The 25,761-nt window shown below is 36.3% G+C and overlaps 1 protein-coding gene across 2 annotated transcripts in view; it reads left to right on the top strand.

The window, feature by feature from the left end:
- The window catches only part of SMCHD1 (structural maintenance of chromosomes flexible hinge domain containing 1), a 162,817-nt gene that overhangs the window by 95,009 nt on the left and 42,047 nt on the right, over positions 1-25,761 (top strand). For both annotated transcript variants that reach the window (XR_002345042.2, XM_021096137.2), the window contains exons 29-37: positions 3,647-3,814; positions 6,717-6,842; positions 9,043-9,122; positions 9,329-9,486; positions 11,520-11,635; positions 12,893-12,957; positions 17,818-17,905; positions 18,827-18,958; positions 19,850-19,999. Coding sequence is in view for 1 of the 2 variants with exons in the window: in XM_021096137.2 (XP_020951796.1) it covers positions 3,647-3,814; positions 6,717-6,842; positions 9,043-9,122; positions 9,329-9,486; positions 11,520-11,635; positions 12,893-12,957; positions 17,818-17,905; positions 18,827-18,958; positions 19,850-19,999 (1,083 nt within the window). In the remaining variant the exon portion in view is untranslated. The remainder of the gene's footprint in view (positions 1-3,646; positions 3,815-6,716; positions 6,843-9,042; positions 9,123-9,328; positions 9,487-11,519; positions 11,636-12,892; positions 12,958-17,817; positions 17,906-18,826; positions 18,959-19,849; positions 20,000-25,761) is intronic.

The following is a 25,761-nucleotide window of genomic DNA, read 5'->3' as shown; positions in this document are numbered from 1 at the left end:
TGGCTGGTATAAGGTGGTACCTCATGCTGGTTTTGATTTGCGTTTCTCTAATGGTAAGTGATGTTGAACATCTTTTCATGTGTTTCTTGGCCATCTGTATGTCTTCTTTGAAGAACTGTCTCTTTCGATCTTCTGCCCATTTTTTGATGGGGTTGTTTGTTTTTTTGGTATGGAGCTGCAGAAGGTGTTTATAAATTTTGGAGATTAATCCCTTGTCAGTCGATTCATTTGAAAGATTTTCTCCCATTCTGTGGGTTGTCTTTTCGTGTTGTTTCTGGTTTCCTTTGCTGTGCAGAAACTTTGAAGTTTGAGTAGGTCCCATTTGTTTATTTTTGTTTTTACCGTCATTACTCTAAGAGGTGGATCTGAGAAGATGTTGCTGTCGTTTATGTCAGAGAGTGTTTGGCCTATGTTTTCCTGAAAGTTTACAATTTTGAAGTTAAATTGAGATGAGTTGAAAAAATAAGAAGCCTAGTGGAATTATTTCAGTTCAAAACAAGCAAGGAGGAGTTCTGTTATGGCACAGCAGAAATGAACCCGACAGTATCCATGAGGACTCGGGTGTGATCCCTGACTTCACTCAGTGGGTTAAGGATCCAGCACTGCCGTGAGCTGTGGTGTAGGTTGCAGACACTGCTCGGATCTGGTGTTGCTGTGGCTGTGGCGTAGGCCAGCAGCTGTAGCTCCAATTCAACCCCTAGCCTGGAAACTTAAATACGCCACAGGTATTTAAGACAAAAAACAAAAACAAGCAAGGAAATACGACATGTTCTCCTTGGACAGATTAAAGACAGCTTTAGGAAAAGATGTTAGAGTTGAGCCTTCAAGGAACCTACACGCTAGAATAGATCTGGAAGGAGGAATTCTAAGGCGCAAGTAAAGTTGAATCCATTTAGAGCATTTAATGGTTTTAAAACTCTTCTTTTTGGAGACTCCATTATACCTTTTACCAGACGAAATAATCATAGAAGATTGTCCTTTTTGTTGCCCCTCCTAACTAGAGTTTCTATTTCTATTTCTGTTAGTTTTCAGAACACCACTTTCATTATATCTTAGCACTGTTGAGAAACTTTAATGGTTTTTGTTTATTAAAAGATCAGGTTTGCTCTTTAACTTTCTTTACCCTTCCATTTGCTTTACCCTCTGTGTAAATGAAATCAAATGATAGCTGGGTTCCTGCTGTTCCACAGGAACAATCTCTGTTTCCTATCACTGAACACGTAGACTCCCATCCTTATTCACTAATTACTCCTAAACTGTAACCTGTCTTCCTACATCTTGCTTTCCCCATCTATTAGATTCCCATTAGCATATACACAAACAAGCTATCTCTCATCTTAACACCCCACCCCCACCCCCTGCCAAAAAAAACCCCACAGCTTCCTTTGGTTCTGAATTCCAATTCATTTACTGCTTTCTCTCCTTTTTATGGCGCAACTCTTTGGAAGAGTTGTATATGTTCTCTGCACATATACGAATGTTGTTCCTAAGTAAGCCACTTTCATGTTTTCCTGTCCTATGCCACCCAACCAAATTCAGTGTCACTTTTCATTTCCCATCTTATGCTCTCTATGAGATTTATCAGCATTTTATATTGTAAAGTTGGACTCTTCTTAAGATGGCCTAAAATACTCCAAAGAATTCCATTGCAGCATAATCTCATACCTTTTTTCTCCCATGGCTCATTCTCTAGTCAAGTTGACTTTCTTTCTTCTGTCATTTTACAAGTGATGTATACTATCTTGACTCACTTTCAGATAAACAATAGCAGTCTACCTCTGCTTTCTGGAGAGAAAGTGGAAACTTGGGGGATTTTTTTTTTTTTTTTTTTTTTTTTGTCTTTTTGTCTTTTTGGCATTTCTTGGGCCGCTCCCGAGGTACATGGAGGTTCCCAGGCTGGGGGTCCAATCGGAGCTGTAGCCACCGGCCTACGCCAGAACCACAGCAACACGGGATCCGAGCCGAGTCTTCAACCTTTACCACAGCTCACGGCAACGCCAGGTCCTTAACCCACTGAGCAAGGCCAGGGATCAAACCTGCAACCTCATAGTTCCTAGTCGGATTTGTTAACCACTGCGCCACAGCGGGAACTCCTTGGGGGGATTTTTTAAACCAAAGTTCTTTTTAAAAACTTTTAAAGTTTTTTAAGATAAAAATATAGTTTTAATATATCATTGCTTCTTAAAATCATTTCCACATTACATAAAACTTACTGCTCTTCTGAAGTACATTCCCTTGATAATTTCAACATTAGGCCTAAGAGAGTGCCTTCCATAATTTTGTATTTAATTCTGTTTATACTTATCTATAATTTGTAAATACATATGCAAGTTTTAAATGCAAGATTGATGTAAAACCAGAATAATTTTCAACATTACTTAAGATATCACCTCTTCAAAATGGCATTTGGTGTTTATTCAATGTGGATTTCTGCATTAGACTTTACACATTGTAAACTTTCAGTATGTTGTACTAATTAATGTATACTTAATTTCTTTTTGGAATAATGAAAAGATTCCCCTACACTCATTGGGGTTTGGGGGAAGGTTAATTTTGATTATTTTACAATGCCTTTTCACAGAAAATGTTTGACAAACAGTTGTTTCATATAATTAAACATGACATTTTACTTGACTTTTATTTATTTATTTTTTTAGGGCCACACCCATGGCATAGGGAAGTTCCCAGGTTAGGGGTCGAATCAGAGCTGCAGCTGCCAGCCTGTGCCATAGCCACAGCAATGCTGGATGCGAGCCTGTCTGTGGCCTGCACCACAGCTCACAGCAGTGCCGGATCTTTAACCCACTAAGTGGGGCCAGGGGTCAAACCTGCTTCCTCATGGGTACTAGTCGGGTTCATTACCGCTGAGCCACAACTGGAACTGCTTAACTGACTTCTAGAATCTAATGTGATAGATTTGTACTTGGTGGAAATTTAAGGTGATGAAATCATTAAGGGTCATTCTTAAAATACAAATGCTATAGTGCTTATGCCATTACAGAATCAGTTTATATTTTTTCAGTCAGGTTGCAGAAATTACAGGCTAGTTTCATTGATTCCCATTAATACAATATACTAGGCATTCTTAGTAACAGATTAAGTAGAGGCAAATCAGAGCCCCTACCTTCTCAGAGATATCCTTGTAATAGGGAGAGCATGTAATAGGTAAGAAATCATTGGTAAAAAAAATAAAGTGGGTACCATTATGAAGAGGGTACCGTTATGAAGAGTATCCATGAAAGACCTCAGCTGATTAAGGTATCCTGTGTTCAGAAACCTAAAGGAAAGCATGTAGGTTGCAATCCTAGAGGAGGAGCAAGTACAGAGGGTCTTGGGCAAGCATGGGAATGGCTGTTTGGGGAACAGAGGAGATATAGTACAAGTGTAAATACAGGGAAAATTAGGAAAACACAAGGTAAAAAGACGTAGCTAGAACATTTTAGATTTCTCCCTTACAAAAAAAGAAATTCAATTTCTCAAGGAAATGAAATTAATGTCAGTATTGACATATGTGCAAGTTAACTTGCCATTGTTTTACTAGAGACACAGTTGTATGCACATGAGTTAGTGACAACATTTTCTTTCATTTATCTGAAAACTAAACACTATCTCCTTGTTTTTTTCTCAATGTGCTTTTCCTCACTAGGAAAATACCCAAAGTATAAGTGTAAGAGGCATCAAATTTATTCCGGGTCCTCCTGGAAATAAGGATCTTTGTTTTACTTGGCGTGAGTTTTCTGACTTTATTCGAGTGCAGCTAATTTCTGGACCACCAGCTAAACTTCTTCTTATAGACTGGCCAGAGTTAAAGGAGGTAAGTAACTTCTTGCCTTGATTGAAAGGATTTAATATTACACAGCTTATTGCTTTCAGAATGTCAGTAGATCAGAATATATTTTGTTGTCGAAAGTAGCAAATAACAGTAGTAACAATAACAAAAGGACTAAATTTTAGAAATCTTAATACCTCATTATTTAATTTATCACTGTGCCCTCATTTGTTAAAAAATAGTATGGTACTTCAAATCCTAAGAACTTTATTAAAGAAATTTTGGGGAGTTCCTCTTGTAGCTCAACAGGTTAAAAACCTATGCCTTGATGATGCAGGCTCAATCCCTGGCCTCGTTTAATGGGTTGAGGATCCAGCAGTTGCTGCAAAGTGTGGTGTAGGTCACTGATGCAGCTCGGATCCACTGTTGCCATGGCTGTGGTGTAGGCCGGCAGCTGCAGCTCTGATTCAACCCCTAGCCCAGGATCTTGGATGTGCTGCTGGTGGGGCCATAAAAAAAAGAAAAAGAAATTTTGGAAGTTTGCTTTTGGCACAGCAGGTTAAGGATCCGACAATGTCATTGCAGTGGCTCAGTCACTGCTGTGGTGCAAGTTTGATCCCTGGCCTGGGAACTTCCACATGCTGTGGGTTCAGCAAAAAAAAAAAAAAAAAAAAAAAATTTTTTTTTTTGTCTTAAAAGGGCTGCACCCGTGGCTAGGTTCCCAGGCTAGGGGACTAATTGGAGCTATGGTTGCTAGCCTACACCACAGCCGCAGCAACATGGGATCCGAGCTGCGTCTGTGACCTACACCACAGCTCATGGCAATGCCAGATCCATAACCCACTGAGCCAGGCCAGGAATCGAACCCACAACCTCATGGTTTCTAGTTGGATTGTTTCCCCTGGGCCACAAAAGGAGCTCCAAAAAAAGAAACTTTTCAACATGCATAAAAGTAAAAATAGTATAAAGAACCTCTGGTTTCAACAGTTACTGGTTTTTACCAATTTGATTTCATTGTTCTCTCTCACTTGACATACCAAAAATTGTTTTTGCTGGAATTTTTTAAAGCATGAAAGATATCAAGTCATTCATTATACCTGTAAAAACTTCAGTATTCCTTCTATGCAAATAGTTAAATCCTAATTACTGATTTTGTATATGTCTATCAAATGGCTACCTTTGAGTTTTTCATTAAATTTTTAGAATTCTAATTTTAAAATATTCACATTCTTGGATTTAGTTATGGTGTGGCAGGGCCTTACCTCTTGGTAGGATAACTTACATTTTTTTTTTCTAATGGAAAATGATCTCATGTGACCGTGGCAGTAGATGAAATTAGCCTGTGAAGGAGCTGATCATGTAAGCAAAGCTTACATATCCTTGCCCTGGTTTGATATTGTGCTTTTTAATTTGTGACTTTAAAAAAAACAGATAAAGTAGTATATGACAGTGTGCTTTAAAAAGAATTTTTTTCTGTAACAGTGTGTTGACTGAGGAGTTTCACTGAAAAGCAAGTTCACTTATTTTTATCTGGAGGAGCATATACTACATTATTACAGTCTTTGTGCCAAATGATGTTGGCTGACTGTATCATGGAATAATTGTGTACCTTTGAGGTGGAAGAAATCTTGATATGTCCATCTTATGTGATTTTGTGGGAGGGGAAAATCAAATATAATGACAGCTTGGAGTTCTTTGGCACAGCAGGTTAAGAATCTGGCATTGTCACTGCAGCAAGTTGGGTCATTGCTATGGGGTGGGTTTGAAAAATAATAATGACAGCTTGTTAGGTCAAAACTTTTTTTTTTTTTTTTTTTCGAGCTTTTTAAGGCTGCTCCCACGGCATATGGAGGTAGCCAGGAGTTGAATCAGAGCTATAGCCACTGGCCTACACCACAGCCACAGCAGTGCCAGATCTGAGCCACAACTTGCTGGATCCTTTAATCCACTGATCAAGGCCAGGGACTGAACCTTCATCCTCATTGGTACTTGTCGGGTTCTTAACCTGCTGACCCAGGAACTCCTCAAAAATTTACTTACAAGATTGATTTGCAGATACCATAAAAATCCAGAAGCTTTAAAAATAAAACCTAAAGCTAATGTCTCATTCTGTTAAGAGATATATTATATGTGGATAAGACTGAAACTGTAATCATTGAGTATCTAGTTTTCCTAGAATTTCATAATTTAATTCTTGACCTGCCTCTCCCCGCCAGGATCCTAAATAGAAAAAAAGGGGAACTGATTTAACATTTAAGCATGATAAATAGAAAAAGTGTGTATAAGTATACACATACATTCTCTCATTTAACCTTCAGCGACATTATGTGTTATCATTCATTGTAAATGAGCAAACTGAAATTCTGAAATGTTAAATTACGTGACTATTAAAAAGTGGCAAAGGACAGTTTTGTATTCATGACATTTGATTTTGGATATTTGCTTTTCCTGTATTTCCCAGAAAAATTTTCACCTAACAGCTTGGGCTAAAGTCATATACTGAATTTTTTTTTTTTTTTTTCTTTTTAGGGCCACACCTACAGCATGGAAGTTCCCGGGCTAGGGGTCAAATCGGAGCTATAGCTGCTGGCCTATACCACAGCTATGGCACCTCGGGATCTGAGCTGGATCTGTAGCCTATACCACAGCTCGTGGCAATGCCAGATCCCTGACCCACTGAGCAGGGCCAGGGATCAAAGCCGCATCCTCATTGGTACTAGTCAGGTTTGTTTCTGCTGAGCCACAATGGGAACTCTGCTTTTACCAAATTATTAGTCATTTCCATAAGAAGAGGATCATTTGTGACAATGCCATTAACTTTCAAAAGTTTATTTTAGTTGATGAATGATGCTGTTTATGAATAGAACAAGAGATAAATTTAGAAAAGTAGTCATATTGTTTGGCACATGTTTTAGTGCTTCTTAAAATATTTATATTTGTTCTTTAGTCCATTCCAGTGATTAATGGAAGAGAATTACAGAATCCTCTCATTGTTCAACTTTGTGATCAGTGGGATAATCCAGCACCTGTGCCACAGGTTAAAATAAGTCTTATAAAAGCTAACAATTTAAAGGTAAGTTTTAAACATTGTTAAATAATTTTTGCTTAAAATTCGAGCCTTCATTTTCAGGGATTATGTCTTTTTTTTTTTTAATCTAGTCTTTATATATAAATCTTCATTATTGCTTAGTTTAAATCAACCTAAATTTTTTTAAGTTATTTTAAGGAAGTATAGTTCATACTTTGCAAACAGTGTAACAAGGGACAACATTCTACAGTTATGACTGTTTATTACACAATAATATTTGAATTTCAGAGTAGGATGACTAGATAATACTGACGAGGTTAATGGAGGCAGATACAATGTAGTATGGGATATAGAACAGGTTCTTTTGGGGAAACTTGCAAGCTCTGAGGGTAAGCAGAAAGTCTTGTGTGTACCTGTACTCTGCTTAACTTTTGAAGAATTACCAGGGCCTGGGCATAGCTGTTGAATCTGTACTGGGTTGTGTTCTGGGGAATTCGGCGAGCATGAACAGGGTCTTGTAATGTTTGGGTACAAACATAGTGCTTGGATACCAGGAACTCCAAGGTTAGGAACCAGCTGTTTACACAGGTATTGGTATAGCCAGCTTGGGATCTCAGAAGGACATTGGATGCCTGGTACAAAGTTGGAGGCCCTCCTGTGAGGGGAAAGGAGAGAAGCAGCCAATCCTTTGCAAAATTGTACTTTGACAAGTCCCTGCTGTTCGTTGAAGGGAACTCATTTGTCCTGGCCAAGTTTTTGCCTGGCAACACAGAATTGAGTTCTTGGGGTTTATTCAACCAGGCTTGAATATCCTTCCACAAACAGTATATGATTTTAATGGATGGAAACAGTTTATATTATGTAGATAATCTTGAAATCAATCCATTGGTTCATTAAGAATTCCAGTAGGGATTTCCCAAGGACCCAACAAGTTGATCTTAAAAGCCATGTAGGAGGTTTATATGCCAAGAATGACTTGTAATTCATATGGACTTGTTTTCATAGTAAAGTAATCAGGGTCAGAGGTTTAAGCCTGTCAAAAAGATATGATATCACTACTATGTAGTCTGAAATAGAAGACTTACTTCTCTGGCTTAGCAACAAAGATTTAGACTCTAATGGGTTGAGAGAAGATGTGTTGGAGAGGATGAACGAGACAGGTACAAATACAGGGCTTTATTCTAGCATTTCAGTTACTCCTCTTCATTTTTGTCTCACCAAATATTGCCCTTTTTTTTTTTTTTTGGTCTGCATACTCCATAATTACCTAATCTTTAAGTTCTGTTAAGTAGAAATTAGAATTAGCAGAGAGTCTGTTTTTCTGCTACTAGAGTCTGTGATTCTCTTTCATCCTTAATGTTTGCTTCCAGGAGCGTTAAACAGTGATTATTTTCTACCCCAAATAATTGTAGTTTTTAGAGAAGCATCTGCAGAAGGCTGAAAGACTCTTTTGACCAATGATTAGGAAGTGTGGCCAGTAGTTATTAATCACTTGAGAGTAAAATATTAGTTGTCACTAGAAAGGTAGCATTGCAGCAGAGCTTTAAGAAGCACATCTGAATAAATGTTATGAGGAGTTCCCGTCGTGGCGCAGTGGTTAACGAATCCGACTAGGAACCATGAGGTTGCGGGTTCGGTCCCTGCCCTTGCTCAGTGGATTAACGATCTGGCGTTGCCGTGAGCTGTGGTGTAGGTTGCAGACGCGGCTCCGATCCCGCGTTGCTGTGGCTCTGGCGTAGGCCGGTGGCTACAGCTCCGATAAGACCCCTAGCCTGGGAACCTCCATATGCCGCGGGAGCGGCCCAAGGAATAGCAAAAACAACAACAAAAGACAAAAAGACCAAAAAATAAATAAATAAATGTTATGAGAAAGATGAAGTATCAATGGACATAGTATAATGCCCTGACTTTAAATTATATAAATATGTTTATATTTATTTCTCCTCTGCACCATCTTCCACAACCCCTTTTTCATTGTTTTTGTGATCAAACTTCACTTGATATATCAGTGTATTGAAATACTGAATATCGAATTCTGCAAATAATTGAAATACAGGAAATTCTAGTTTAATCAATATGAGTGATTATTATCCTTTGAATTGTGTGATTACGTATTATATTGTTTCAGCTAGTTCGCATTAGAAAATTTTAGATTTTAGAAGTGTGCAAATGTAGCTTTTTAAATAGTAATGGAAATAATTTGATTCTTAGAATTTTCTAATTAACCATTTTATTTTGTTTTTAGCTTACTCCTTCAAACCAGCAACATAAAACCGATGAAAGGGGCAGGGCTAATTTGGGAGTGTTCAGTGTTTATGCCCCTAGGTAAGAACAAAAGTTTGATAGTTATTGATATATAGATTGATTTTTGTTATTCCTTGATGAAGTTGAGTAATAACTAGCCTTCTATTTAATATTAGGAGTTATAACTGAATGAGTTACAGTTTCCTAAATGAGTTAAACTTTGTATAAATTGTCTCAGAATTTTTAGTTATAACTAATACAATTTAACCCTTCTTTTTTATTTTTAGAGGAGAACATACTATGCAGGTTAAAGCCACATTTAACAAGAATACCATAGAAGGACCCATAATTAAGTTAATGATTCTTCCAGACCCTGAAAAACCTATTCGTCTCAATGTTAAATATGACAAAGATGCTTCCTTTTTAGCAGGGAGTATTTTCACTGGTGAGTACTTCACAGTTTTAAAATAAATTTATAGTGATATTTGCCTTTTACATTAGTGGAATAAATTATCCTAAGTGCAGCATGATTAAAAAAATAAAAATAGCAAGCATGTTGTAGCCTTTTAAATGGCAAATAAAACACATTTGAGTTAGCTATATTACCCTCATCCTTATGTCCTACATTTCTTCATTGGTCAGGAATGAACTGAAAGTTCATACATAAAGTGATAGCTTAAGGTAATTCAGTTTGTATTTGCTCATTCACTGAATTGTGAAATTCTGCAAAAGAAATAGAAACTGCTAAATGCCAAATATAGTGGGGTTATATGTTCTACTAAATATGTTACAATGTTAAACCAAACAGAACCAGTACTGTTTAACTTAATTTGGGTGGAAATGTATCATGTCAGCATTTATGAATAAAGATATTTCATAGCCATAAATGCTTACTAAGTACCTGCTGTGTCCTTCCACTGTATTAGGCTCTTAGTTCCAGTGATGAATATGGCAGTTTTCAATGAGTTCAGTCTAATGTAGGAGACAGGTTGAATGCTTTCAGTTTAATACGGCAGGTGACAAATCAGTAGGAAATAATATTTGCTTCATAAGGTAATTTTCTTGAAGACTTTGGTTGTCGTGAATGGATGAATTCCTCTTCATAATTACAAGCAGTGAAACAAGCAGACCAAAAGTTTAGATTGAAATGTTAACAATAATTTTTAAAAACTGAGTTACATATATATATGTAACTTAATTTTATGTATGTACATACAACCTTTGTACTCAGTTTGAAATCTGTTAGGGAGATAAGACCTTTCTCCTGTGATTAAAAAACAGAAGTTCCCATTGTGGCTCAGCAGTTGATGAATCTGACTAGCATCCATGAGGACGCAGGTTTGATCCTCGGCCTTGCTTAGTGGGTTAAGGATCGGCATTTCTGTGGCTGTGGTGTAGGCCAGCAGCTACAGTTCTGATTTGACCTCTACCTGGGAGCCTCCATATGCCACAAGTGTGGCCCTAAAAACAAAAACAAAAAAAAAAAAAAGAAAGAAAGAAAGAAAAAAGACAATCAGTCCATGAACCTTGGAGGTGGGTGTGAATGCTGCCCTGTGCTCACTGACCTGTGGGTTAAGAATCCAACTGCAGAAGGTTTGGTTGCTACAGAGGTGCAGGTTCAATCCTCAGCCTGTTGCAGTGGGTTAAAGGATCAGTGTTGGAGTTCCCGTTGTGGCTCAGCGGAAATGAACTCAGCTAGTATCCATGAGGATGTGGACTCAATCCTTGGCCTTGCTCAGTGCATTACGGATCGGGCGTTGCTGTGAGCTGTAGTGTAGGTCACAGATGTGGCTCAGATCTGTCATTGGTGTGGCTGTTGTGTAGGCTGGCAAGTATAGTTCCAATTCAACCCCTGGCCTGGGAACTTTCATAGACCACACCTGCAGCCCTAAAAACAAAGGATCCAGGGTTGCCACAGTAGTGACAAAGGTCTTAGCCTCAGCTCTGACTGGATCAGTCCCTGGCCCTGGAGGTCTATATGCTATGCGTGTGGCTGTAAACAAAAACTGTAGCAGGTGACAAGGGATTACTACAGATGATAAATACAAGGGGACTCCTATGCATAATAATAGTTTAGCTATTGTATGCTGTTGAAAATCATAGAGGAAAGAAAACATATTTTCAGAATACATAGAGCATATAGATTTGTAAGCATTTAGCCTATTCTGAATTGCTCAGTGTCCTCAGCCTAATTTTTTTGGTCTTGCATGGCAGACAATAAAACAAAAGGACTATTAATAGCAAAGACGTGTTTGTTAGATTTCTGTGTAAGGTTTAGCACTAGAGAGTTATCTGTCATGATTAATAAGTTCTATAGGCAAATTTTGGAGAAGGCTAATTAAAGAATGATTTTATTTCTTCATCAGGATTTTATCATTAACATTTAAACAGTGTATGCTTAAAGACATAAAATTATGTAGCCAAATCCACTAATTGAACTGGGAAGAAAATAATTCTTTTTGATGTTCACCATTACAGATTTTATGATTACTGTTATTTCTGAAGATGACAGTATCATTAAAAATATTAATCCAGCACGTATTTCCATGAAAATGTGGAAACTGTCTAACAGTGGGAATCGACCACCAGCAAATGTGAGTCATAGAAAGCATTTTAGAAGTTAAAACTAGTTCCCATCTACTATCTGTGAGAATGCAGATTTGATCCCCAGCCCTGCTCAGTGGGTTAAGGATCTGGCATTGCCATGAGCTGTTGTGTAGGTCAAAGATGCAGCTCAGATCCCAGGTTGCTGAGGCTGTGGGATAGGCTGGCACCTGCAGCTCCAATTCGACCCTGCCTGGAAACTTCTATATGCCATGGGTGCAGCTCTAAAAAGACAAAACAGCAATAACAAAAATAAGTTAAAACTAGATCTTATGTTTAACATAAAATTCAATTCAATTCAATTCAATGTAAAAATGCAATGTGTCTATACTGAACTAAAAGGTAACCCATTCCATTATCACTTGGGATTTTTAAAAAGTACATCAGAGTATGTTTCAAAAATTTAAGTCTAAAGAACAGAAGCACAAGGCAAAAAGCCACTAAATATCACTGAGAGAAAGTAAGAGCAAGACATGTGATTGATATACTACAGAGTAAAGAAGGCGGGGTAGAGCAGAGAAAACATTTTGAGAGTCTAAAGTAGCACAGTCCAATATAATACCAGCTGTACATGGTATTTAAATTCTTCTAGCAGCCACATTAAAAATGTAAAAAGAAATAAGTTAATTTTAATATAGTTTTAACCTAATGTATCAGAATTGTCATTTCAACATGTACTCAAGTTTTAAAAATTTACTAGTGATATTTTACATTCTTGTATCTTACGAAGTCCTTGAAATTTGGTATGTATTTTATGTTTACACTACCTCCACTTGGACAAAATACGTTTCAAATGCTCAGTAGCCACATAATAGTTATTGCCTGTCATACCAGACACTGCCAATCTAAAATAAATCTCAAATTGTAAACTAAACTTTAAAATGTATTAGAGGGTCCTGATTTAATAATGCCTTTCAGGATTTATGGTTCATTTAAATCATCTGTTTAGGAAACTAGCTTCCTTAGTTTTATATAATCAGTCCCATCAAACTGCTATTACCTTAAAATTATGTTACCACCATAAAGATCTATTATTGTGTGCCCTTTAATAATGGTATATCTGTCCATTGTGACTAATCTCACTGTTGTGTCATACATGCATTTTAAAGATGTATACACATAGGGGTGTTGTGTGTGTGTGTATTAATCCAAATGTGATCTGGATTCACATTTGGTGAAAGTTTTCATCCTAAATATACTATGTTAAATGTGATTTCTCCCTCCCCCTCCTTTCCTACTTCTCCTAGGCAGAAACATTTAGTTGTAATAAAATAAAAGATAATGACAAGGAAGATTGCTGCTTCTACTTCAGGTATTTCTCAGTTTCATATTTTTTATGCATATTTTATTACAGAGTTAATCAGCCTTGGTAACATTTGCCTGCTCAGCTAGGAAAAATAATTTACGATTGAAGAGAAAATGTTAATATCTCCTAATTTTTTGGTCAGGAAATTTTTGAGAAAATAGTGGGTTTTTTTTTTTTTTTACTTTGTAAAAAGTTTTAGGGAAAGATTGTTTTGATAGATATATTTGCTTTCAAGACTATCAAAAAACACAAGAATTATGTATCAGAGCACTTTATAATACTATATAGGAGATTTCTATAATTCTAAACTTAAGGAGGTACAAAGTAAAAAGGCTGAACTAGTTTTTTATTGTTTAATTATGTGACTTTGAGTGTTGCTTCTTTATTCTGGACTTGTATTTAAAAATCTGAAAAATAGTTTTGAATAGATGATGTCTATTTCTTCTGTTTATTTATTTATTGGAAATGTCTTTTTATTTCTTTGTTTTTTTCCCCTTCATTTATTTATTTTTTAAAAAAATTGTTATTTCCCCAATACAATTTTTTTCTACTGTACAGCATGGACTTTTTATTTCTTTGAATGTAAGCCATTTAGAAAACAAAAGGTACAGTTACAGATCGTTAATACAATAATAGCAGCATTTACAGTTCCCTTTGTATTTACCTTTATTGAGATCTTTATTTATCCATGTGGGTTCAAGTTACTGTCTATTATTCATTCATTTTATCTTGAAGGACTCCCTTGAACATTTCTTCTGGGCCAGATCTAGTGGTAATGAACTCCCTTAGCTTTTGTTTATCTGAGAATGTCTTAATTTCTCTCTCACTTTTAACAGACAGTTTTGCTGGATGTGGGATTCTTGATTGGCAGTTTCTTTTAGCACTTTGAAAACACTGGCCCACTGCTTTCTGGCTTCCAAACTTTCTGATGAGAAATCTGATCATCTTATTGAGGATCCCTTTTATGCAATGATTCACTTTTCTCTTGCTGCTCTCAGTATGCTTTTTCTTTGTGCTGAAAGGTTTAGTAATGTGTCTTTGAGTTTATCTTACTTAGAATTCCTTTAGTATATTGGATGTTTATATTCATGTGGTATCAAACTAAGAAAGTTTTCAGTCATTTCCTTAGTTTTCAACCATTCTTCAAATATTCTCTCTGCTTCCTTTTCTCTCTTTTCTCCTTGAACTCCCACAATCTGAATGTTGGTCCATTTGACAGTGTCTCAGATCCTTTAGGCTCTGTCCACTTTGCTTCATTCTTTTTTCTTTCTGTTCCTGACTCTCTAGTTTCCACTGTCTTATCTTCAAGTTCACTAATTCTTCCTACTCAGATCTGCTTTTGAATACTTCCAGTGAAATTTTTCACTTCAGTTACCGTACTTTTTAGCTCTAAAAAATTTTTTTTTTAGTTTAAGTTTTCTATCTCTTTATTTATATTTACTTTTTTCATTCATTATTTTATTGACTTTCTTCACATCCTCATTTAGTACTTTGACCATCTTTAAGACATTTGTTTTATTTATTTATTTAGTCTTTTTGCCTTTTCCAGGGCCGCTCCCGTGGCATATGGAGGTTCCCAGGCTAGGGGTCGAATCAGAGCTGTAGCCGCCAGCCTACACCAGAGACCCAGCAACTTGGGATCCCAGCCGCATCTGTCCTACACCACAGCTCACGGCAATGCTGGATCCTTAATCCACTGAGCAAGGCCAGGGACCAAACCCACAACTTCATGGTTCCTAGTAGGATTCGTTAACCACTGAGCCACGGCGGGAATCCCTGTTTTATTTTTTTAAATTAGTATGACAATTGTTTTAAAGTCCTTGTCTAGTATGTCAGCCACTAGGTGTTTTTCATAGACTGTTTTGATTGATTTATTTTTTTTCCTTTGAATGACCCATACTTTCCTATTTCTTTGCTTTGTGATTTTGGTTGTTGAAAACTAGATATTTGAATCTAATAATGTGGTAACTCTGGAATTGCGATGCTTTGCCTTCCCCAGGGTTGCTCGTTACTGTTCTTGGTTTTTCATTTGTTTTTAAATGGTTGTGGGCTCTTTCTCTGTCAAGGATTAGCCTTAGATGTAAACTTTAAGTCTTTGCAGGTTCTTTCTGAGTCTTTACCTGAACAAGCAAGGTCATTTTCTGATTTTTCCCATGTATGTGTGGGGGGCGCTTTTGTTTTGTTTTTGTTTTTAACTATTTTCTAAGTTTTAGGTGATTTTATTTAATTATTTATTTATTTATAGATTATAATTCCATTTTCTCTCTCCTGACTTACATGCCTTTGTTGCATGTATTAAATTTATCAAGGTTTATTATTTTATATAGTTACCGTTCACTTAGACTTACTCTTTTTTTTTTTTTTTTTTTTTTTTTTTTCTTTTTCAGTCATACCCATGGCATATGGAAGTTCCCAGGCTAAGGATTAAATCTGAGCTGCAGCTGCAACTAGCACCACAGCTGTGGCAATGCTGGATCTTTAACCCCTGCACTGGGCTGGGGATTGAACCCGTGCCACTGCAGAGACAATGCCAGATTCTTAACCTTCTGTGCCACTGCAAGAACTCCAGACTTACTTTTGTTTCTTTTTTTCATTTTTTAAAGTTTTATTGAAGTGTAGTTGCATGACAATGTTGTGATAATTTCTGCTGTACCCCTGAGTGACTCAGCCACACATATACGCACATCCATCCTTTTTCACATCCTCTTCCCATGTAGATTACTACTGAACACTGGGCAGAGTTCCCTGCAGCAAGCAGCAGGTTCCCCAGACTTAATTACTGTTATCCTTTCCAACTCAGGGCTTCTATCGAGGATCGTTTTCCATGTGAGGAAGTTCCTTTAATATTTTGTAGTACACAGCTGCTGGTGAAAGATTATCTCATTTTTACCTGAAAGTATGTTTTCTCTACCTTCATACTTAGAGAATATTTTTCTGGACTTGATTTTCTAGGTTGGCAATTTCTTTGTTGCAGTACTTTGAAGCCAGCCTTCAGTATGCCACCATTTCTGTTGAGAAGTTAGCTGTCAGTCTTACTGTTGTTACCTGGAATAGTAATCATTTCCCCTATTTTTGGTTGCTCTGAGTTTTGTTTTCAGCAGTTTTACTGTGATATGCCTGTGTTTGGATTTCATTTTATTTATCTCGTTAGGTTTGCATAGGCTTTGATTTTTGTGGTCATTGTTTAGTTTTTAAAAATTGTCAGTTATAATTTCATCAAAAATTGTTTCTGCCTCATTCTTTCCCTCTTCTCCTCCTAACACTCTTATTTACATGCACATTAATTCTTCTTAAAGTATTCTCTTACCCTCTTTTCTCTATTTGCCGTATTTTTATCTCTCTTCATTCTAGATATTATCTCGCAACTCCCTTCAGTTCATCTCTACTCAGTATCTAATTCCTCTTAAATTCATCTTTGAATTAGCAATTTTTCTTTGGGATTTTTAGTTGGTTTGTTGTGTTGTTGTTGTTGTTGTTTTTTAAGGTCCATTTCTCTGTTGGAATTCTCAATCCTGTTTTTTATTACCCTAAGTAGTAATCAGAATTTATTGAAATCTGTCTGGAGTTCCTTTATGTCTGTTTTGATTGTCTCTTGTGTCTGATGGTTTTCATTCTGATTCTCTTGCATCTTCGTGTACTTGTTTGGTTTTTTACCATACATTTTATTTATGAAAATAATGTGAAGTTTAAGATGTTATCTTTCTCCAGATAGTGCTTACATTTGCTCTGTCCCTTGTCTGGGCCCCTAGCAGTTTGTTCTCATTTCAGTCCATTTTCAGAGATGGAGATAATTCAGAGCTCAGTTGTTTTTCCTTGGGAGCCTATCTGCTTTAGGTCCACCTCTACTCCTTGGATATTCTCCCAGGAGTCAAGCAGCTTAAAATATGAAACTCACCTTCCAGGGTTTCCATGCTGTCCTCTATCCTGCTGAGTCTTTTTTTTTTTTTTTTTTTTTTAGCCTGTGTTTATCTCTCAAACACCTTCAAGCAAATGTCTTTTTTTATATGATTGCCATCATCAGGAAGGGTTTGTCTGCCATTTGGAAGCAGACGTCTTTTTTCATTCTTACCATAGCTCTGTTAGGAATTATCCTCAGAGAAAACATGGCTTAGTGAAAGGTTACATGATATCCTCCAAGGTTGAATATATGTTACATTGTAGAATTTCAGTTAAGATGTATATTCATAGCCTTGTGTTTACTGCATTATGCCAGTATTTTGAGAATATGAATGGCATGCAGAGCCATCTTAAAGATCATAAACCACATTGCATGTAACAGGCAAGGTATACCATAAAATGTCACTTACATATTCATTGTGTTTGTGACCAAAATAGGCTAGTAAGTCTACCTCTTATTATGTACTGAGTTCTTTATTGGTAATTAAGTCACAATAAATGTATATCTAATGTATATTTAAATATTTAGACTAGTACTTAAATGGAAAACAAAGCAACATATAAAGAGCAGCAGGATATTCTATAATCTTGAGATATAAGACTGTGAAAATTTGTATAAAAAAGACTTCTACAAAATTTATATAGAAGTAAAGCAAAATTCACTCAATAAATAATTCAGCATTCTGTGTTACTACCTTGTCAACTTTATATTCCTGTTCTTTTAATTTTTGCTACATGCAGAATTTGTGTTTTAGATGTTTTGTGAAAGAATGTTCAGGTAAGTGGGACCTGGAGTTAAGGCTGTTATTGCAGAAAATACTTGATGAATGAAGGTGAATGTAGTAATAGAACTCTCTTCTTAACATGTTTACTTTTTTTTGTGGAAGGAACAGAAGTGTTAATGTTTTGAATTTCCTCCTCCTTTATTTAAAAGTTGTCAGTGATCTTATCTTTTTCTTTTTGACTTAGGGATAAAGCAATTCCTAGCAAAGTGGGGACATATTGTATCCAGTTTTTCTTTATGATGGATAAAGCAAATATTCTTAACAGTGAACAGGTTTGTTAACTCTTAATATATCACGTTTAGCTTTAGCTGGCTTCACATTTTCTTGCTTGGTTGAGGAATGAAGTGTTTTGTTTAAAAGTAGATTATTGGGAAAAAAAAAAAAGTGGATTATTAGAGAGTTCCCATTGTGGCTCAGTGGAAATGAATCTGACTAGTATCCATGAGGTCACATGTTCAATCCCTAGTCTCGCTCAGTGGGTTAAGGATCTAGTGTTGCCATGAGCTGTAGTGTAGGTCGCAGATGCAGGCTCAGATCTGGTGTTGCTGTGGCTGTGGTGTAGGCCGGCAGCAGTATCTCTGATTGGACCCCTAGCCTGGGAACTTCCATATGCCATGAGTGCAGACCTAAAAAGCAAAAAAATAAAAAAATTGAAAGTGGATTATTGGATGAAAAGTATAAATAATACTATCTTCAAAGAATTTTAGATTAGAATATATTTAAATTATGTTGTTTAAATTTGACCTAATACAGAGGTTACTTTTACATCCCTCTTTATATCAAGGGATCAGTAAACATTTTAATCTATATCATGGTAAGGTTGGTCTTGTCAATCGTACATGAAAATTTTTCAATTAATAACATTTCAAGTACTAGGATTCTGGATAATGAAGTTTAAGGTAGTTTTAACATACATCATTTCCATTCATGATTGTTAGTGTACTGATTTTTTTTAATTACCTATATTTTTTAAGTATTTCTAAATGTGTTGAGTGATTAATATTTAAAAATTAATGTTATAGATAAAATACTTTTATCCTGAATTTTTAAAAGGTGATTTAAGAGTTAATAGAAATAAAAGGTATTAAAAGGTATTATTTCATTTCATTTAGTATATACTCTCTGCTTCTTCTCTTCCTCTTTCCTTAATCATCAATGTATTGTTAATCAGAATGCTTCTTTTGTTTTGCAAGATTATAGTTGATGTTCTGCCTAATCAGCCCATGAAGTTAGTTCCTGAAATTCAGCCAGCTACGCCAGCTGTTTCAAATGTTCGCTCAATTGCCAGTAGGACTTTGGTCAAAGATTTATATCTTCATATCACGGTAATGATGATTTACTTCCAAATTACAAAAGGCAACAAGAAAAAGTATTCCTAGTTTAGGGTGCAAGATAGTTATTACAGAACCAGATCTTGATTATTCAGTTTAAGTTTATGGGGAAAATTTGTGGGAAAGATGAATGAAATATTTATAAATATCTTTATGCTTGAAAACAAATAGAGAATGAGTAACATTATATGTAAAATAAATCTGGATATTTTAAATAGAAATGACTAAAAATTACATAAATATGCCAACCTTCCCTGATAGATACTTTTAATCTACTATTATATGTATGTATTATGAGAATGTGTGAAGTAAGTTGATTCCTTGGTGTCCATTTCACTGAGGGGCAGGAGGTAATTAAGTATTTATTTTTAAGAGCTCTGCTTTCAAGACTGATCATAATGACCTCCTGAAAGCTTCTGGTTACCCAGAGAGAAAGCAGCAGTAGGGTTGTGGAGATTATCAAAAACATGTAAAGCACGCTAGTGTTTGACTGGTGTTTTCCTTTATGTAGAGTTTAGCTGAGAAATACTTTACTCTTTCAGTGTGTTTTCTCGTTTTAGCCATAGGAGGCATTCTTAAACTAGTCTTCCCTAGGTCAGTGCATTGATGCTAAAGGTACATAACAAATTTTTAAATGGGAATTGTTTTAATACACAAAGTTGGGAGTCATTGTATTAGATGGAAGCCTCAGGTTCTCTTATAGTTTCTGGGATTGTTTCCTGCCTATGGAGCACTTATTCAAGAATTGAATTCTGTGTTTGGAGTAAAAAAGATCAGGATAATTTAATATTTGGGGGTTTATGTTGTATTTGATTTGTACATGTCCTTCTCTGGGCTTAATCTTTTCCCACTTCTAATTAGTTACTTTCCATTGTTTATTCTAAGGATGACTACAATAATCATACTGGAATTGATTTGGTTGGCACTGTAATGGTTACCATCAAAGGTTCTAATGAGGAAGATGACACACCACTCTTTAATGGGAAAGTTAGAACACTTGAATTTCCCTTTGTGAAAGGTTCAGCTGAAATCACGGTAATTTTTTTGTCTTTGATAAATGAGTTTTCTGTATTTAATAGTTTAAACCTCAATGTTACAATTGTTCTTTTGTTTGTGCAGATGAAGGTATTCTAATTATAGCATTAAATTGGAATATCAACTGAAATATTTTATGATTTTGCTCTAAGCTCTTATACATTGAACCTAAGATCGTTGTTACTACTAAAACAACTCTTTTTTCCCTGTGTTATCTGTGACTGTCATGGTTTTTAACTTCAGTGACAATATGATATTCATGTTTCATTGAAAAACTACCATTCTGTGGATAGAAATAGAATAAAACATAACCTGGGTAAAACATACATACATACATCTAAGTTTAATAAAACAGCCTATCTTTGTTATTTATTTTTTTCCAAAGCGGAAAGAGTTTTACTTATACAGAAAATACACAGCACAAGAACTTCAGACATAACCACTATGTTATCACCCTTCAGAGATATCAGTGATTAACAGTTCAGTGTATAACTTACACCATAGCCGCAGTAACACCAGATCCTAAACACACTTAGTAAGGCCATGGATCGAAACCATATCCCCATGGATGCTGGTTGGATTCGTAACCTGCTGAGCTGCAACAGGAGCACTCTTTTTTTTTTTTTTTTTTTCTTTTTTTCTTTCTTTTTTTTTTTTTTTTTTTGGCTTTTGTCCTTTTAGGGCTGCACCCATAGCATATGGAGGTTCCCAGGCTCGGGGTCTAATCTGAGCTGTAGCTGCTGGCCTGCGCCACAGCCACAGCATTGTGGGATCTGAGCTGCATCTGCAACCAACACCACAGCTCACGGCAACATCAGATCCTTAACCCACTGATCGAGGCCAGGGAAGAACCCACAACTTCATGCATGGTTCCTAGTTGGATTCATTTCCGATGTGTCACGATGGGAACTCTGGCAACGCCCTTTTCTTATTACACATCCTTGATATGTTTATTTACCAGTAAGTAAAAACCTACATCATTTGTATTGATGATCATAATTTATTTTATCAATTCTAAGTGAAAATTTAGTTTCTTTCCAAGTTTTAACAACAGTGCTTCCATCACTTTTTTTCTATGTATATCTGATTATTTCCTTAAGAAATTGTCAGAAATAGAATTGGAGATGGAGTTTTCAGCCTTTTGGTAGTTATTGTCATTTGCTTTTTAGTTTATATTCCCACCAAAAATACGTGTACATTCTCATATTACCAACCCTGAATAGAACAGTTTCTAAAATTCAACCTACATTTCTGTCATTAAAAAAAACACTGCTGGAGTTCCCGTCGTGGCTCAATGGTTAACGAATCCGACTAGGAAACATGAGGTTTCGGGTTTGGTCCCTGGCCTTGCTTAGTGGGTTAAGGATCCAGCGTTGCCATGAACTGTGGTGTAGGTTGCAGTCTCAGCTTGGATCCCGCGTTGTTGTGGCTCTGGCGTAGGCCGGTGGCTACAGCTCCAATTAGACCCCTAGCCTGGGAACCTCCATATACTGTGGGTGCAGCCCTAGAAAAGGCAAAAAAAAAAAAAAACACTGCCCTTATTAACATTTTTCATATATTTGACCTTTGTGGAATTTTTCACCAGTTCTTTCTTTTGGGATGTTCATCATTTTCTTCTTAATTTTATATTAAAGATATTAATGTTCTTTGTAGGTAACTTTTTCTGAAGTCTTTTAAACTTCAGCTTTACTTATATTTAGTTTTTGATTGGTCTGGATTTTATTTTATTTTTTATTCCTTTATTGTATAATTTTTTCTCCATTGAGTATTGGCTGCGGGTTTGTCATAAATGGCTTTTATTTTGTCAAGATATGTTGACTTTTTACCCACTTTAGTGAGAGTTTTTATCATGAATAGATATATTTTGTCAAATGCTTTTTCTGCATCTACTGAGATGATCATGTGGTTTTTGACTTTTCTTTGGTTAATGCAGTGTATTACATTGATTGATTTTGCATGTTGAACCATCCTTGTGAATTTGGGATAAACCCATATGGTTGTGGTATATGATCTCTTTTATGTGTTGCTAGATTTGGTTGACTAAAATTTTGTTGAGAATTTTTGCGTCTATTTTCATCAGCGATATTGGCCTGTGATTTTCTTTTTTGATAGTATTTGGTATTATTTTGATAGTATTTGGTATTGATAGTATTTGGTATTTTGATAGTATTTGGATAGGTTTTGGTATTAGGGTGATAGTGGCTTCATGGAATGTCTTTGGGAGTCTTCTTTCTTCAGTCTTTTGAAAGAATTTCAGAAGTATTGATGTCAGTTGTTTGTATGTTTGGTAGAATTCACCTGTGAAGCCATCTAGTACTGGACTTTTGTTTGTAGGGGTGTTTTTATTACATATGCAATTTCATTTCTAGTAATCAATTTGTTCAAATTTTCTTTCTTTCCTTCCTTCTTTCTTTCTTTCCTTCCTTCCTTCTTTCCTTCTTTCTTTCCTTCTTTCTTTCTTTCTTTCTTTCCTTCCTTCCTTCTTTCTTTCCTTCTTTCTTTCTTTCTTTCTTTCTTTCTTTCTTTCTTTCTTTCTTTCCTTCCTTCCTTCCTTCCTTCCTTCCTTCCTTCCTTCCTGCTTGCTTGCTTGTTGCTTTCTTGCTTGCTTTCCTGCTTGCTTGCTTTCTTTCTTGCTTTCTTGCTTTTTCGGGCCCTACCTGGGGTATATGGAAGTTCCCAGGCTATGGGTCGAATCGAAGTTACAGCTGCTGGCCACAGCACTTCAGGATCTGAGCCATGCCTATGACCTACAGCACAGCTCACAGCAATGCCATATTCTTAACCCACTGACCAAGGCCAGGGATCAAACCCCCATCCTTATGGATGCTAGTTGGGTTCATAACCCACTGAACCACATCAGGAATACATCTTAATTTTTTAAAAAGTTTATTTATTTTGTTCATATTATCTTTTTTTTCATGATTCAGTTTTGGTGGGCTATACATACATACATACACATATGTGTATTTCTAGAAAGTTGTCCATTTCTTCTAGGTTTTCTTTTTTTTGGCGTATATAATTGTTCATAGTATTCTCTTAATGGTTTTTTTATATTCTGCAGTATCCGTTGAGATGTCCCCTTTTTCATTTGTTTATTTGGGTTCTCCCTTTTTTTTCTTTTTTGGCCACCTTATAGTATATGGAACTTCCAGGCCAGGGATTAGATCAGAGCTACAATTGCATCCCAAGCCACAACCATAGTGATGCCAGATTCTTAACTCACTGTGCTGGGCCAGAAATTGAACCTGCATCCCAGCGCTCCCAATATGCCACGATCCCATTGTGCCACAGCAAGAATTCCCTTTTAGTTTTATTATAGTGGAAGGTAAAGTGAAATTGTTTTGTACCGTAATAAAAAATTAGGTAATATAAGCCACATGTTAAACAAAAAGGGGAGGGGCAAGACACGTTGACCATGCAGAGTGGTTTCTTATTTGCCTATGTCCTATTTCCTTGGTCCCCCATAGGAATTTGAAATTACTAACCTTTCTGTACTCATTTCTGAGGTTAAGACGGTGACTTAAAGCTGTTCTCAGGAGTTCCCTTGTGGTACAGCAGAAACAAATCCGACTAGGAATCGCGAGTGCGGCCCTAAAGAGCAAAAAAAAAATAAAGCTGTTCCTCCACAGCCGCATGTAGATTCTGAGCTTCATGTCATGCATATGAATTTCCACTAGAGGTTCCTCATATCACACTGGATAAGCAGAAATCTCTCAGGTCCTACTTGGTTCCTGACCTGTATATTAATTCAGTAGGTCTGAGATAGAACTGTGGAATCTGATTTGTAACAAACAGGTAATTCTTATCATTCGGGGCATTTAGGAAACATTGGCCTAGAACATATTTGGTATTTGTAAATGTTCCATGTTGAGAAGAACTTGTACAACTTTCTTTAAAGTTATAATCTAGGGAGTTTCCATCATGGCACAGTGGTTAACGAATCCGACTAGGAACCATGAGGTTGCGGATTTGATCCCTGGCCTTGCTCAGTGGGTTGAGGATCTGGCGTTGCCATGAGCTGTGGTGTAGGTTGCAGACACAGTTCAGATCCCATGTTGCTGTGGCTCTGGCGTAGGCCGGCGGCTACAGCTCTGATTCGACTCCTAGCCTGGGAACCTCCGTATGCTGCAGGAGCAGCCCTAGAAAAGGCAAAAAGACAAAAATAAATAAATAAATAAATAAATAAATAAAGTTGTAATCTAAATTTGTAATTGTTCAAGTTCATTAATTGTATTACTCAAATTCTTTATATTATTTGCCGACTTGACATGGAGATTTCTAAAAGAGGTATCTAAGTTTTATTCTATCATATATTTGTCCATATCTCATATTCCAAATTCCCATTTGTATATGGATCGAGTTTGGAACTAACTCTTCAGTTCTGTAATTCTGTGTATCCTTTTTTCTTGGTAAAATGTATATCATTGATCATGAACTATAAAACTTTGAGAAAGGCCTCCTTAAACAAGGCATAAGGTAAAAGATTTTAGGGAGTTTCCTTTGTGGCTCAGCAGCATGGATCCTGTGTTGCTTTGTCTGCTGTAGGCCGGCAGCTGCAGCTCCAATTTAACCCCTAGCCTGGGAACTTCCAGGTGCCACAGGTGCAACCCTAAAAAGCCAACAATAAGAAAAGAAAAAGATTTTATATTTAACTATATCAATATGTATGATGATTAATAATAATATATTAATATGACAATATGTTAATGTAGTATATTGAACATATTTTTAAAACTTAAAGAACAGTCTAGGAGAGAAATAAATGGCCAAAGAATATGAGCAGTTAATGGAAGAGAAGGTATAAATGATGAATAAACAAGAAGCATGACCTTGGTATTAATCAGGGAAATGCTAGTTAAAACAATAATGACTGGTAGTTTTTAATACATCTTCTTAGAGAAAAAAAAATACTTGATTGATAATAAGTCTTGGCAAGCATCAGGGGAACTGAATATTACCCACTAATGGTGAGAGGATAAATTGCTGTAGCCTTTTTGAAGGGAAATTTGATACTACCTATTAAAATAAAATTTTAACAAGTCATTATGTTTCTGTACCTATTCTAGAAAACACACCAACAAGTATTGAAAAAAAAAAATTTTTTTTCTTCTTAGGGCTGCTCTCATGGCATATGGAGGCTCCCAGGCTAGGGCTCAAATTGGAGCTATAGTTGCTGGCCTCCACCACAGCCACAACAGTGCAGGATCTGAGCCATGTCTGCAATCTACACCACAGCTCATGGCAACACCGGATCCTTATCCCACTGAGCAAGGCCAGGGATTGAACATCCATCATCATGGATGCTAATCAGATTCATTAACCACTGAGCCACGACCGGAACTCCTAATAGATAAAATTTTTAAAGTAAATGGCATCGTGCAGTGAAAAACTTATAGTGTATTATATCTATACTATGCATAAATATAACAAATTGGTATATTAACATTCTCTTAGATTGACTGACAGATTAGATGGAGTGCTAAAAGGCAAATTGCTGAAGTATAAAGTATATAAGGTTTTTTTGGCCATACTAAGAGGCATGTGGAAATTCCTGAGCCAGGGATTGAACCCATGCTGCTGTTACAATGTGTGCCATATTGTGGCAATGCCAGATCCTTATCCTGCTGCACCACAGGGGAACTTCCAATGTATGTTATTTCTAAAGTGCAAACAGTTTTGGTTTTATATGTATTTATATTCATATAAGTATATTGAAAACAGCTTCCAGAAGCTGATTGGGGATTGGTTTAATGATGGACTTA

Source organism: Sus scrofa, chromosome 6 (genome assembly GCF_054392235.1).
Source record: "Sus scrofa isolate SSC_HxYL_T2T_F1_AM1 chromosome 6, Sscrofa_HxYL_maternal_Yorkshire_Landrace_v2.0, whole genome shotgun sequence".
In the NCBI taxonomy this organism is placed as follows: domain Eukaryota; kingdom Metazoa; phylum Chordata; class Mammalia; order Artiodactyla; family Suidae; genus Sus; species Sus scrofa.
Note: the sequence above shows the minus strand (reverse complement) of the source record. Positions and strands in the feature narration are given on the sequence as shown.